The following is a 14,314-nucleotide window of genomic DNA, read 5'->3' as shown; positions in this document are numbered from 1 at the left end:
AAATTATCTAATTATACAATGACAAGCAGAAGTAGCCACTGCACATAATGTCTCTACAGTATAGTAACAAAAAGTTACGGTTAGTGTTAATACATCCGCACTAATAATTATCAGAACGGATGAAGAAAACTGGTGCTACTCACTTGCTACTTTTATCTGTTGCTTTCTACTGAACATTAATCACACTCCCTCAGGTTTCACTACAGGCCAGTCTAACAATTCACATAGTAAATTTTTATTTATCACTTAGTGTAACTGTATTTTGATGTTAATATTGATGAACCTCGCAGCTGCTGTTATGTGTTTAATGCCCTACAGTATGTATACTGGGACAATTAAATATTAACTTATGTAATATTAATTACAGTAACTAACACTGCATATTGTTCACCAGGCAGGACACTTAGAAGACAATAACGGTTCCTTAAAACTAGATGCCAGCTAATCATTCAGAAACTATTTACAAAACTATACACCAATTCATATTTAAATCTGGGTACAATAATTTACCTTTGCAAATAGCGAGTTTAGTTGCTTATTAGCATTGTAGTAGCTGCCTTGTGACAGGTAGGACTTCACCTGCTCGCAAACTTGCTCCTCATCCAAGTGCCAGCTGTGATCATCATCTGCACTTGCTCCAGCTGTTGGGTCGGGTGCGCCTACCAAACAAAGCAGTTGATGAACACTCTAATATGGTGATCTGCTCCTTTCATTACAAATGCACACTATACTGACAGTAATTCAATGAGCAAGAAAAGTTGTGTTCCATGAAAATTAATACAATTTTAATATGTCCATTTTGCTCTGTGTGTTGCTAGTTTCATGTTACATAGCTCACTTGCATGATAAATTGCAATGACGTGAAATGAGTCATTTTACATTCACATCACAAATCAAATTGTAAATATGGTTACATGCAGAGCATTTATGCTTCCCTCCCCCCCCTCCCCCTCCACCTCGTCACCCTATTAAATATACAGATGTCAGGTAGAAATTTCTACCCACCACCTTTTACACATTACAATACTAGAAATTCTTCTGCAGAATAGAAGGTGTTGTCAAAGGACAACATTTTTTAGTTTGATTCAAAATTTTCCTTTGCTGTCAGACATTTTATATCACTGGGCAAATGTTCAAAAAATTTAGTTGCAGTATTGTGCACCCATCTGTGTGCTGAAGACAACCTTAAGGTGGAGTGACGAATGTCATTTTTTCTTCTGGTATTGTAATTATGTACATCTTTGTTCCTTTTCAACTGCAGTGCATTATTTATATCTATATTCATCAAGGAATAAATATACTGTAAAGCAGTAGTCAGAATGTCCAACTCCTTAAACAGATATTTTTTAGATCTTTCTAAAGCTTTTTGTACTGTTGACCCTAAGATACTACTAAATGCAAGCCAGAACCATTAGGAATAAGAGGAGTAGTTAATGACTGGTGACAATCATAGTTAGCAGATATGAGATAGCATACAAACAGTAGAGATATAACATTTATCAAATAAGTCTAAACTTTCAGTAAAACAGTTATCAGAAACAAAATACATTAATATAGGCATTCCTGGCAATGGCTGATAGTGTGTGTACTGTTATGAAACAATATGTTTATAGCACATTTAGGGTGCGCAGTGACTGAGAGTGGGAAATGAATGAACAATGTAGCATTAGCCTTTTTCATTATTAAACAACTTATTTGCAAAACAGTATTTATCATAGGAGTAAAACAAACGAGGTTGCACTGTTTTAAACAGAGCAATCTTGTATTCAGGAGAGTGGGGGATCCAACCAACCTGATTTAGGTTTTCTGTGACTTCCCTAAATTTCTTCAGGCAAATGCCATGATGGTTCCTACTATAAGGTCATGGCCTACTACCTGTCCCATCCTTGTCATATTAGATGTGTAAGTCTGTACATGTGAATTACTTAAATGGTAATATCCTGAGATGTCCAGCATCCTTGTATACACATCTACAGACGAAAAAAAACAACGCAGCAACTACTGCTGATGCTGCTGCTGCTGCTACTAATACTACTAGATGTGTACAAGATGGACATGGGTGAATACCATGAATTATTCTTATAGCAAGTTTTTGAGCAATGAAGACTCTTTCTTAAAGATGACTTACCAAGAACATTATTCCATATGGTATTATTGAATAAAAATATGTCCACATACTGATTTGCCTCTGCCCAAGATTTGCAATGATTCTAAGCTAAAATGTGGCTGAAGTAACATGTTTCAGGAGTTCTAAAACGTGTTTTTTCAAGTTTAAATTCTTATCAATACGGACACTTACAAATTTTAAAGTTTCCACCCTATTTACTATTTTTTCACCATGTGTTACACTTATCACTGGGCTAGTGCCTTGAAATGTGCAGAATTAAATATAAAATTGTTAAGGCTTTCGTGGCCACATGTTGACAAACTGCCTATTGGCTTCTGTCTCGGGTTCTTCGGCCGACGTTCATCTGATGATTTTTCCGACGTTTCGCCAGCACGAGTGGCTGGCATTGTCAAAGCTTCACCCTCCATTGTTCACCACTGGCAATGGAGGGTCAAGCTTTGACAATGCCAGCCACTCGTGCTGGCGAAACGTCAGAAAAATCGTTAGATGAACGTCGGCCGAAGAACCCGAGACAGAAGCCGATAGGCAGTTTGTCAGAATTAAATATGTTGTGTCTTTTTCAAATTGGGAGCGAGATCATTCACACGAGACCAATGAACGATGTTGTTAAGAACATCATTCATCATATCTTCTGTTTGTATGCTTGGATTGATTACAATACTAGTGTCATTCACAGAAAGAACTAATTTTTCCTGTTGGATATTAGATAGAGGATAATTCACACACAGAGGAACAATGGCATACCTAATATATTGTTAGGGAAAGATGAATGAATTACTTTTTCAAAGTAGTATCATTTTTAGATCAATTCAATGTTTTAGAGTGAGCATATTCTGTGTCTGAAGTGTGATCCTGCAAGACATATAAGTATCGTTCCATGGTTATTGTGACCTGTTCACTGCATCCACAAAACAATTATGAACTATAAATTTCTTTAAGTGTACTGAGTATGGTGGCACAGTTGTTAGCATACTGGACTTGCATTAGGATGGACACAAATCATCATCCAGACATCCAGATTTAGGTTTCCCATGATTTCCCTAAATAATTTAAGGTAAACGCAGGAACTGTTCCTTTAAAATGGGCATGGTCAGCTTCCTTCACCATCCTTCTCTAATTCAAGCTTATATTCTGTCTCTAATGACCTTGTTGTCAACAGAATGTTAAACCACAAATACCTTCCTTCCTTGTTAAGATTTGAGAATACATACAATTAGTTATATATCTAAAAACAAAGATGATGTGACTTACCAAACAAAAGCGCTGGCAGGATGATAGACACACAAACAAACACAAACATGTTTGTGTGTCTATCGACCTGCCAGTGCTTTCGTTTGGTAAGTCACATCATCTTTGTTTTTAGATATATTTTTCCCACGTGGAATGTTTCCCTCTATTATATTGTTTTTAATTTGTGATTGATTATGGACAACAAACATAGAAAGACAGTAAAGGGACTGTGGGGTTGCTGTTTAATGAGATATCAGCAAGAGGGTCTAAAGTGCATGCCACATACACTCCTGGAAATGGAAAAAAGAACACATTGACACCGGTGTGTCAGACCCACCATACTTGCTCCGGACACTGCGAGAGGGCTGTACAAGCAATGATCACACGCACGGCACAGCGGACACACCAGGAACCGCGGTGTTGGCTGTCGAATGGCGCTAGCTGCGCAGCATTTGTGCACCGCCGCCGTCAGTGTCAGCCAGTTTGCCGTGGCATACGGAGCTCCATCGCAGTCTTTAACACTGGTAGCATGCCGCGACAGCGTGGACGTGAACCGTATGTGCAGTTGACGGACTTTGAGCGAGGGCGTATAGTGGGCATGCGGGAGGCCGGGTGGACGTACCGCCGAATTGCTCAACACGTGGGGCGTGAGGTCTCCACAGTACATCGATGTTGTCGCCAGTGGTCGGCGGAAGGTGCACGTGCCCGTCGACCTGGGACCGGACCGCAGCGACGCACGGATGCACGCCAAGACCGTAGGATCCTACGCAGTGCCGTAGGGGACCGCACCGCCACTTCCCAGCAAATTAGGGACACTGTTGCTCCTAGGGTATCGGCGAGGACCATTCGCAACCGTCTCCATGAAGCTGGGCTACGGTCCCGCACACCGTTAGGCCGTCTTCCGCTCACGCCCCAACATCGTGCAGCCCGCCTCCAGTGGTGTCGCGACAGGCGTGAATGGAGGGACGAATGGAGACGTGCCGTCTTCAGCGATGAGAGTCGCTTCTGCCTTGGTGCCAATGATGGTCGTATGCGTGTTTGGCGCCGTGCAGGTGAGCGCCACAATCAGGACTGCATACGACCGAGGCACACAGGGCCAACACCCGGCATCATGGTGTGGGGAGTGATCTCCTACACTGGCCGTACACCACTGGTGATCGTCGAGGGGACACTGAATAGTGCACGGTACATCCAAACCGTCATCGAACCCATCGTTCTACCATTCCTAGACCGGCAAGGGAACTTGCTGTTCCAACAGGACAATGCACGTCCGCATGTATCCCGTGCCACCCAACGTGCTCTAGAAGGTGTAAGTCAACTACCCTGGCCAGCAAGATCTCCGGATCTGTCCCCCATTGAGCATGTTTGGGACTGGATGAAGCGTCGTCTCACGCGGTCTGCACGTCCAGCACGAACGCTGGTCCAACTGAGGCGCCAGGTGGAAATGGCATGGCAAGCCGTTCCACAGGACTACATCCAGCATCTCTACGATCGTCTCCATGGGAGAATAGCAGCCTGCATTGCTGCGAAAGGTGGATATACACTGTACTAGTGCCGACATTGTGCATGCTCTGTTGCCTGTGTCTATGTGCCTGTGGTTCTGTCAGTGTGATCATGTGATGTCTCTGACCCCAGGAATGTGTCAATAAAGTTTCCCCTTCCTGGGACAATGAATTCACGGTGTTCTTATTTCAATTTCCAGGAGTGTATTATTCTCTTTACACACCTCTGTGAAACAACATTTTCCTCTTCAATGAAGTGATGCCCAAGGGGCTGATGCCATACCACATTAGTGACTGTGGATTCCAAATATGGTAATCAGAGATGTTCCTAGAATTTGCACTTCAGATCCCACAGTTTTCCCATGTTGAAGCAATTTTGTAGGCAGGCACATGGTCCTGAAGACTGATCTCTTTCACAGTACAGACCTTTTCTCTCATACTACTTTCTTCCATTTAGTCCAAGAGACTTCTGCAATACTTGCAATTACTGTTTTACTCTTTGCAAGGCAACTATAGGAAGAATCCCTTTTGTAGCCTGCGAAACAATGGCTGTAACTTGCTGGTAGAGGAATTCAACATTACCTTTAAGATACAAGCCACCAGCTTCCTCCCATTTTTTGATAGCTGTTTAATTTCTGGCACAAAGCAGTGGATTAACATTCCATCCACAATACCAAATCAGCACTCGTAATCAGTTCAATTATAATGAAAAGAATCTTCTTTTAGCTAGCATTCAACAAATGCAGCACTCAATTTGCTCAGTTTTCCTATAAATTTGTAAAATATTACATAATTGTAATCTTTTAGCATGTGGTGATTAAAAACCTATGCTTCTTAGTTGTTTTTTTTTTTATTTACTGAATGAAATCACTGATTTATTTGCGCAATAATCTGTTTTGGCCTTGATCTACAGCCATCTTCAATTCCAAAAACTAAATAAAACCTACATTGAACAATAAAATTATGGAAAGAGAAGACTGAAAGGATCACAAAATGTTGCAGAATATGAAGTCCAGCTGGACAGAGGCCCATGCATCCTCATACTGCTTAATGTACATGAAAAAGTGTTTAGAAAAAGACATACAAGAGAATAGTGCATGACAAATAATTTCATCTAGCAACATAATTGTAAAAGTAAACCAGTGACCTTTCTCATAATTCTTCATGTAAAATATACTGTATGTCTTCATCGTCATTTTGTCCTTGGACAATAGTAGCAGAAACAACTCAAAATCTTCAGGTAATTTCCAAATTATACAGAAACAGCAAATAGAAGAGACATGTTGTGTGGCTAGGGCCTCCCACTGGGTAGACCAGTCGCCTGGTGCAAGTCTTTTGAGGTGACGCCACTTTGGCGAACACTGTTATGAGTTAGCAGCAGTTTTGATGTTTCCAGTGGCTATCATTCCAAGTGTGTGCCAATAAAATCAGTTTTTTCATGTTTTTTTCCAATAAGAGGAATGAATACGCATAAATCTGCACAATGTGATGTACATAAAAATAAAGTCAGACAAAAAACTTTACCATTATTTCTGGGAAATGCAAGTGTATTCTCCATAATCATCTCAAGTATTCATTGATATAACTAACAGGAGGAATGGTTGAGTCAGCTCAAGTGGGACTTTTGAACAAGCATCCTATTGCTCCATCTTGGCTCAATGTGCTTCCTGTCTCTTTGCGCACATGAATGTCTTGACTCCCAACACAGAGTCCAAGAAAAAAATTCAAGTTGCTGCCTTGGGCTGTCTGTGATTTCAGGTAACAGAAATTTATGAGAACTAATTTGTCACCTAGTTAAAAAGCATGATGAATGCTAAAATGTGTAATGCGATTATGTAAAACAATAAAGGAAAAGATTTTCTTCGAATTTTCTACTTTTTGTTGATAATGTTATTTTATTCACAACCAAATTAAGATTGATTTCCAAATATCTCTCATGAGTAGCACCCACTACACACATGCAGCACAGCCTACTGTGTTTCAGTAATGTACAGTATTTAAAATTTATACTATGTAGTAAATGTTAAAGACTAAAGTGTACATTTCAAGTTCCAAATTTATGTAATTCTCACCTGGAATCTGATTAATTTCAGATCTTTGTTGCAAAATCTCATCAGCCAATTTTTGAGCTGTGGGTAGTACTTCGGTGTGGTGTTCTGATATGAGATACTGAATGAATTTCTGCAACTGCTGACGATCCATCTGCAAAAGTGTTTCTGAAAAAAAAAATAAAAAAAACTGTTAGTAATAATAAACTAATTATAATAACAGATGAAATAATCATCAAATTTTAACACTTAAACCAGCAGTTGTGATTATTTAAATGCCATTCCGTGGTTGAACACCCAATGTTCAGTTCTGAGGAAACTGAAGCATTACTGTTCAGGAGCAACAGAAGAGCAACATATAAGCACACCCAACAGAACTGAATGTAGTTCAAAGAGCAAAATTTCTTAGGGTTCATTGTATATCATTTCTCAGTGTGAAAAGAATACATTGCTAACACGACTCACAGACAAGTGCTGTACTGTTATTTCATTTCTCAGAACATTAAGCCTCTAGTTACCAAATATGTTCTGTAAACGGTGTATTTTTCTTATTTTAATGGGTTAATGAGTTCTGGTGTTTATACTTGACAACACTCATAAGGTGGAAATAAAGCAAACTGGAAGAAAGAGTGTCAAAATATTAGCTAATGTAAGAAGGAAAGACATTTGTAAGCAACCATTCAAAACATTTACCAGGCTAGCATTCAACAGTTACATTCAACAGTTAGCAGATGTATGAAACAAAACAGTTAGGCCTAGTTCAGTGTAGAACAACTGAACTTGAAAGAAGCACTGGTTAGTCACAGTAGTACTGTAAAACTATTTAAGATAAAAAAAAGCACACCCATAATCAACCTAGTGAACAACACGGTGCTTCACTAGGCATGGTCCTATTAGAGGTGGTATGCCATTGCCTTCCTCTGATCTTTGAACTGACTTACACACCAGTTGTATGAGCCACAGAGCCACATATGCAACTATTTACCACCATATATTTCAAATGTCATTTTCAATGCGTGGTTAAACTACTCCTTTGGTTTAAAATTGAATATTTGTGTAGTGTATTTTATATACACTACAAGCGAAAAAAAGCTCCATGATGGAATTATCCAAATGGGGTGGAAATCTGTGAATGTGATGTACATGTGCAGACAAACGTGTATCCTTCCTTCCACGAAATTAATGAGAGTTGCCCTTTGCTAACTCGGATGGCAGGTATGCTCTTGGCCTGATCCATATTTTAGCTTTTGAAGCTGTTAAGTAAAAATAAATAAATAAAAAATATACTAGGCACTATCTGGAGCTAATTACTTGCTGTCATTGCAATAAATGTGGAAATAGTAAACCAATCTTTGTAACGTAATTACCCTGTAGTGCTGTTCTTTTTTTTTCATTTAATGTCGGTTAATTGCAGTTTTCACAATACGGAATTAAGCACATACCATTCCAAAATGTATGTATTCTTAAAAATAGGACGGCGACACGCGCGCCAATCCATACCATGTCTGCAATGAGGTCATTGTCATTTCATTGAGATGTCTGGGTCTGGGGGGATGTGGGGATTCTCTTGGTGGTAGGGTTTATCATGGTGGCCATACAATCAACCGTGCCGTGGTCAGCCTGCGAGGTCGGAAAACGTCACCCCACTTGTTGAGCGCGAAGAAGCGCCGTAACCTGTTAGACGGGAGGTTATTAATTGCTGCCGCTTTAAAGACGGCCGCTCCCTGCCGACAGCTCCCCTTTAAGCAGTTTTTAGCGGACAGGATCGATAGAATAAACGGTTGCTCGCTCGCCCGCTCCCACGCTGCAGTTGCCTCGCCGAACTCCACGCTGTGGTTCTAATTGAGGCACTCCACGTCACAACAAGCAACCAACGATTCAAGCTGCGTACAAGTGTCAAGGTCACTAAGGAATCCCTCCTGTACCAATCATAGGAAATCACTCCTTATAATCAAATGTATTACTTTCAGTAACGTAGCTTGATGAGATACCCAAAGTAGCGCAGGATCTCTCTCTCTCTCTCTCTCTCTCTCTCTCTCTCTATATATATATATATATATATATATATATATATATATATATATATATATATATATATATATATATATACTCTACGAAGCGGGGGGGGGAGGGGGGGGGGGGAGGGGGGGGGCGGCTTTCAGGAAATTTTATTTTTTGGTTAAATATAAAAGATATGTTATGCTAAATTTTAATAAAAATAATTGTCATGTACATGTAAAACAGATGCAATTAAGAAGCGATATCATTCAATAAAACTAACGTTCCTCCAAGCGGACATGGATATGGTTTCGTACATCATGCGCGCGCAGCCCATCCCCTGCTATCATATTACAGTCCATTGTTTGTTAACTGCTTGCTGTTTTATTGATCTACATTGTTTTGTTAATATTTGTGAATTTAAATTTGTTTTACAATAATGGATGGTCGAAAACGAAGTAGTGGAGCGACATATAGAAAAACAGCGAAAGAAAAAAGAAAGAGTGTGAGGTGTTGCCCTAAGGCCGGTATTACAATATCAAATTTCTTTGTCAAATATCTTTGTCCAATATTTGATCAAATCTAGGGCCTCACTGTAGATTTGATCAAAGTCGCTTGGCTTCTGTTCACTGCAATGTGACATGCTACCACATGGAGCGCTAGCATCGCTACATTCTGTCGTCTGTAGTGTTTTTATAAACATGGCAGGTAAATACAATTGGTGTGTGCCGACAACTGCAAAATTAATAGAGATGTATGAAGCTGATGAGGCGCTTTACAACGTGAGGCACGCTGAATACAAAAATAGATTACGAAGATTGGAGACCTGACCTAACCTAACCCAACCCAACCCTCTCCTGTAGCAAGGAATCTGAGTGTTACAGCGAGCCTGTCTTCTGCAGATGTAGCAGTTCTTAAGTGAATATTGCGCTTTGTGATATGAGGATACACTTCATTGAGCACATACAGATATGTATGCTCATCCATTCTTAAGTAATTGATGTACGACTTCACGTCCTCCACTATAATCTCACGTAACAAGTTTTATTTAATGCTTTTATAGTGTCGTAAAACCCACGGCTTCACCCAGGTATGTTTCCTTTTCTTCCCCCGCTTCTCTTCCGCATATGCACACAGTGCAATTGTGGTACATGCAACTGCTGCGGTTAATAACAAGTTGTGGTCAGCCATCTTGAACTTTGACGAAAAATATGATGACAGTGCAATACCCCTTCTAGCGCTACGTCAAAGATCTTTGTCAAATATATTTGACGGAAAATTTGGTCACATCTTTGATCAAACTTTGACAAAGAAATTTGATAGTGTAATAAAGGCCTAAACACGAGAACTGCTTGCAGTAGTGAAGACAAAATATAAGGTAACATTATAAAATATAAATACAATTCGTAATGGATACCTTGACCATCGTTTCAGCACGCGAGACTGGTTTCTAGTTAATGCAGAAAGTGTGCTACAAAACATGTTTTCATTCGTTTTATTCGCATGCAAGCACACATTCGAAAACAAATGGCGTAATGTTAGTGCAATTTCCGGCCTGCATTCAAATAGAAATTGCGTAATTTTAGTGCCACATTTACAGTGTGCTGTAGCACATTAGGACATGCTAGTAGGCTGCCGCTGGTTGCTCTGTATTATTGCTGTTGTTCTTTTTCTAGCAAAGCAAGGGAGTCCGTGTAGAGGGACAAAGGATTTTGGTGATCCAGAGAGTGGCAAATTTCTAAATACCTTTGATCTCATATCCCCTTTCGTCAGGATACTGAACGCCACAAGCTATTTTTCCGAAAATATAACAAGAGGATGTCCTTGACGTAAAAGTACAAAGTGGACAAGTCAAGATTACTTGAAAAGATTGTACTAGCCTGTTTTGCACCATGTGCTGCTCACTCTTTAAAGTTAATAGGAGCGCATGCAGGCGACACATCAGCTGAAGCTCAATTTTTTTTCGGTGCTGTCTATCGTTTATGTCTATTCTTTGTGGCTCCAACTTCAAGCCGTGAAATCTTACAAAAACACGAGGCTAAAATTTCAGAGAATAAGCACATGATCTGCAAGAGTAGAGGTGCTCGAAGCTGTTTTCAAATATTTTGATGAAGTTATAAGGGCTGTGGAAGAAGTTGACACTTATAACTTGTCAGCACAGGAACGAAAACTGAGGCAAAACTTATTTTAAAGAACATGAGAAAACTCGATTTCATTACTTTGTTTCTGCTAAGCAATGTTAAAAAATTATCATGTTGGTCAGCTTCTGCAAAGATAAGACATTACGACTGACAAAACTGCTCGTAAGGTTCAAGGAGTCTGTAAATGAGATCGCATATAGGACACTAGTGCGACCCATTCTTTAGTACTGATCGAGTGTTCGGGATCTCCACCAGGTCGGATTGCGGGAAGGCACGGAAGCAATTCAGAGGCTGGGTATTAGATTTCTTACAGGTAGGTTCCAACGCCACACAAATATTACGGAAGTGCTTCAGGTACTCAAAGGGCAATCCCTGGAGGGAAAACGACTTTTTTTCGAGGAACACTATCGAGAAAATTTAGAGAACCGGCATTTGAAGTTGACTGCAGAACGATTCCACTACCGCCAATGCACATTTCGCGTAAGGGCCACAAAGATAAGCTGAGAGAGAAATTACAGCTAGTACGATGGCATATAGACGATCGTTTTTCTCTCGCTTTTTTTTGCGAGTGGAACGGGAAGAAAAATGACAAGTAGCTAGGTACAACGTACCCTCCTCTACGCACCGTACGGTGGCTTGCGTACGATGTCTATAGATGTAGAATTGGTTGGATATTCACAGGAATATTTGTTCAGGATATTCTTGTTAGAAGTAATTGACAGAGTGATAATGGAGCTGAGTACCGCAGGTTTAAGGGGCTGAAGAAAATTACTGCAAAGCTTATATGTGTGTGATGTCCAAATGCAAGAAATGTAAATGGAGGACTTACAGGCCAAAACAGTGGAATTGTTAAATACATATTTAGAATATCTTAACAAGGGAGAATTTATTTTTGAAACTGAATGTTTCAAACAACACGTGCTGGCAACAGAAAGGTGCATAAATTCGTGATGGCAATAGAAAGATGCATAAAAAACGCCGCTGCCTCATCCACATTAAGTTTAATTTATAAAAAATAATTGGGGGAGGGGTATCCCAACCTTACTACAGTCTTAAAAATATTCCTTACCATCCCAGTTTGTTTACTCTGCAGAACATATTTTCTACAAGCTGAAATTAATTATAACCTATTCGAGAAGCAAGACTGGTCAACTAAGGTTAACAAATATGATTACAATATCCATAGGGCACAAACGAGCTGCTTCTATAAACTATGATGAGATCATTTTGCTGCAAAAAAGCTCAGAAAGTGAAATTTTAAATTTATTATTTGTAGAATGAGTAATCATGTTTTATTTTTTATATTTTGTAATTTTTTGTTTATTTGTTTTGACGTTGACCTTAATTCACTCAATAAGACAAGTTAATGTCATGAGATGGTGATATTTATTTCGATATATATTGCCTAAATTACTATTATAAAGTTATTGATTTTTATGAGGGGCGTCAAAGAAGGGGTAGCAAATTTAAGCTTGATCCCATTCGCAAAAATGTTGGTTCTGGTCCTATCCCTAAGTACTCTTTTTCTGTAATTCTAATATTTAATTTGTAAATTTGAAGGTAATACGCACAGTTGCACGCAGACTATTTCATAAACAGTTCAAAATGTCGGAGTAAGATGGTGATATTGCTTCATGGTTCATACTTTTATAATATTTTAATTCCCCGACATTTGAAGGACATACAATTTTTTCTGAAACAGAACGATCTACATTCTTCAATGGCTTTCCGCTGCTCATAGAAGAGCAGCACAGGCAATGCACATCCATATCGGCAGTGTAATTTTTTTCTTAAAGTGGACAATATATTTGGTTCAAATGAGGACGAAGTCAGCTGGTATAGTTTTATTTCCTGATTTTTAGCCTTTTGCAGAACATAACTAAACTGAAGATGTGCTAGGAAATTTCGATCTCATATTTCCCGACTATGTTTGCAACTAATTTGACTATGAACACTGATATGTTCTATAGCTGAAATTTTCTTTTCACGAGGTGTTTTCTTGGTTAGTAATGATTATTTTCGTGAATATATATATATATATATATATATATATATATTAAAATCTGACAAGGCCCACTGCATATAGCCCAACACTTTTCATGAAAGGAGTTGTAAACATAGTCAACAACGGCATAAAAGAATAGAAGTGAGTTTGATATATATATATATATATATATATATATATATATATATATATATAATGCCATTGTTGACTATGTTCACAACTCCTTTTATGAAAAGTGTTGGGCTATATGCAATGGGCCTTGTCAGATTTTAATGGTAGTACATTTTCCTTGTAACATGTGGAGGTACATCCAAATATTTCTGTGAGACAATAGTTGCTACTTTTACTCCCATACATGTATCAACTGAAAAAATGCTAAGTTTTACAACTTATGAAAATAGGTCATTTACATATGTTAGAAACAACAAAAAATGCAAATTAGATTCCTGTAGCACATCACAGTTATATGACTGCATCTAATTCAGAGTGCTTATTGCTCTATGATACCAACTGAAACACTGAGTTTTGTAATAAAGGTAAGTTGAAAACCATGTAGGAGCTGTGTCTACTATTCCACAACTTTTTAACTTCTGCAATAAGATACCAAAATCCATATAATCTGAAGTCTCAAGCAGGTCACAACAATACCCAATGGTAATAACTTTTGTTCAGTTGACAGTCTTTCTTCATCCAGGTGTATCAAGATTGTACTGAAATCGACCCTGCATGAGCAATTTCTTGAGAAAAATGTCATTTAATGCCTTCTTCCCAATTACATTAGTCTTGGTCAGTGTCAGATGTTTGGGAGAAGAGGGGAGGGGAGAATTATGAGACATAGTCAATTAATTGGTCTTTTCGATTATTTAAATGAATTGGTTAATTGATATGTTACCTCTTTATTTTTAGATCAATAAGCAATACCTCAAAAATTATTTTTATAATAAAAGGGTTTGTTCAGCAAAAAATAGAGCGATGCTATCAATCTCATATTTCTCTTTTTGTAAGTGTCATAAGTTAACTAACATAAGTAGAAAATGGAGCCGCTTTAAGCGACGATCTATAATCGTGCACAGTGCTAACTGACTGCAGTTCTCAACATTCTGAAATGTAATTACCATTTTTTTATTTTTAGTAGAAATGTATACCTATTTAACATTTATTACTAAAGCTAATTGTTTTTAACACAGATACTGTAAAAATATACTTACAAGCAGCAAAAGTGAACCGAGGATCATTAACATATGTAATGTTTCTCCACTGAG

The 14,314-nt window shown here is 38.6% G+C and overlaps 1 protein-coding gene across 1 annotated transcript in view; it reads right to left on the bottom strand.

Moving 5' to 3' along the window:
• LOC124799114 (zinc finger SWIM domain-containing protein 5-like) overlaps positions 1-14,314 on the bottom strand; it is a 122,153-nt gene that overhangs the window by 24,072 nt on the left and 83,767 nt on the right. The window contains exons 4-5 of the mRNA XM_047262652.1: positions 6,933-7,076; positions 511-659 (exon numbers count right to left, since the gene is read on the bottom strand). Of these exons, the coding sequence (XP_047118608.1) occupies positions 511-659; positions 6,933-7,076 (293 nt within the window). The remainder of the gene's footprint in view (positions 1-510; positions 660-6,932; positions 7,077-14,314) is intronic.

This window comes from Schistocerca piceifrons, chromosome 5, assembly GCF_021461385.2.
Source record: "Schistocerca piceifrons isolate TAMUIC-IGC-003096 chromosome 5, iqSchPice1.1, whole genome shotgun sequence".
NCBI lineage: Eukaryota > Metazoa > Arthropoda > Insecta > Orthoptera > Acrididae > Schistocerca > Schistocerca piceifrons.
Note: the sequence above shows the minus strand (reverse complement) of the source record. Positions and strands in the feature narration are given on the sequence as shown.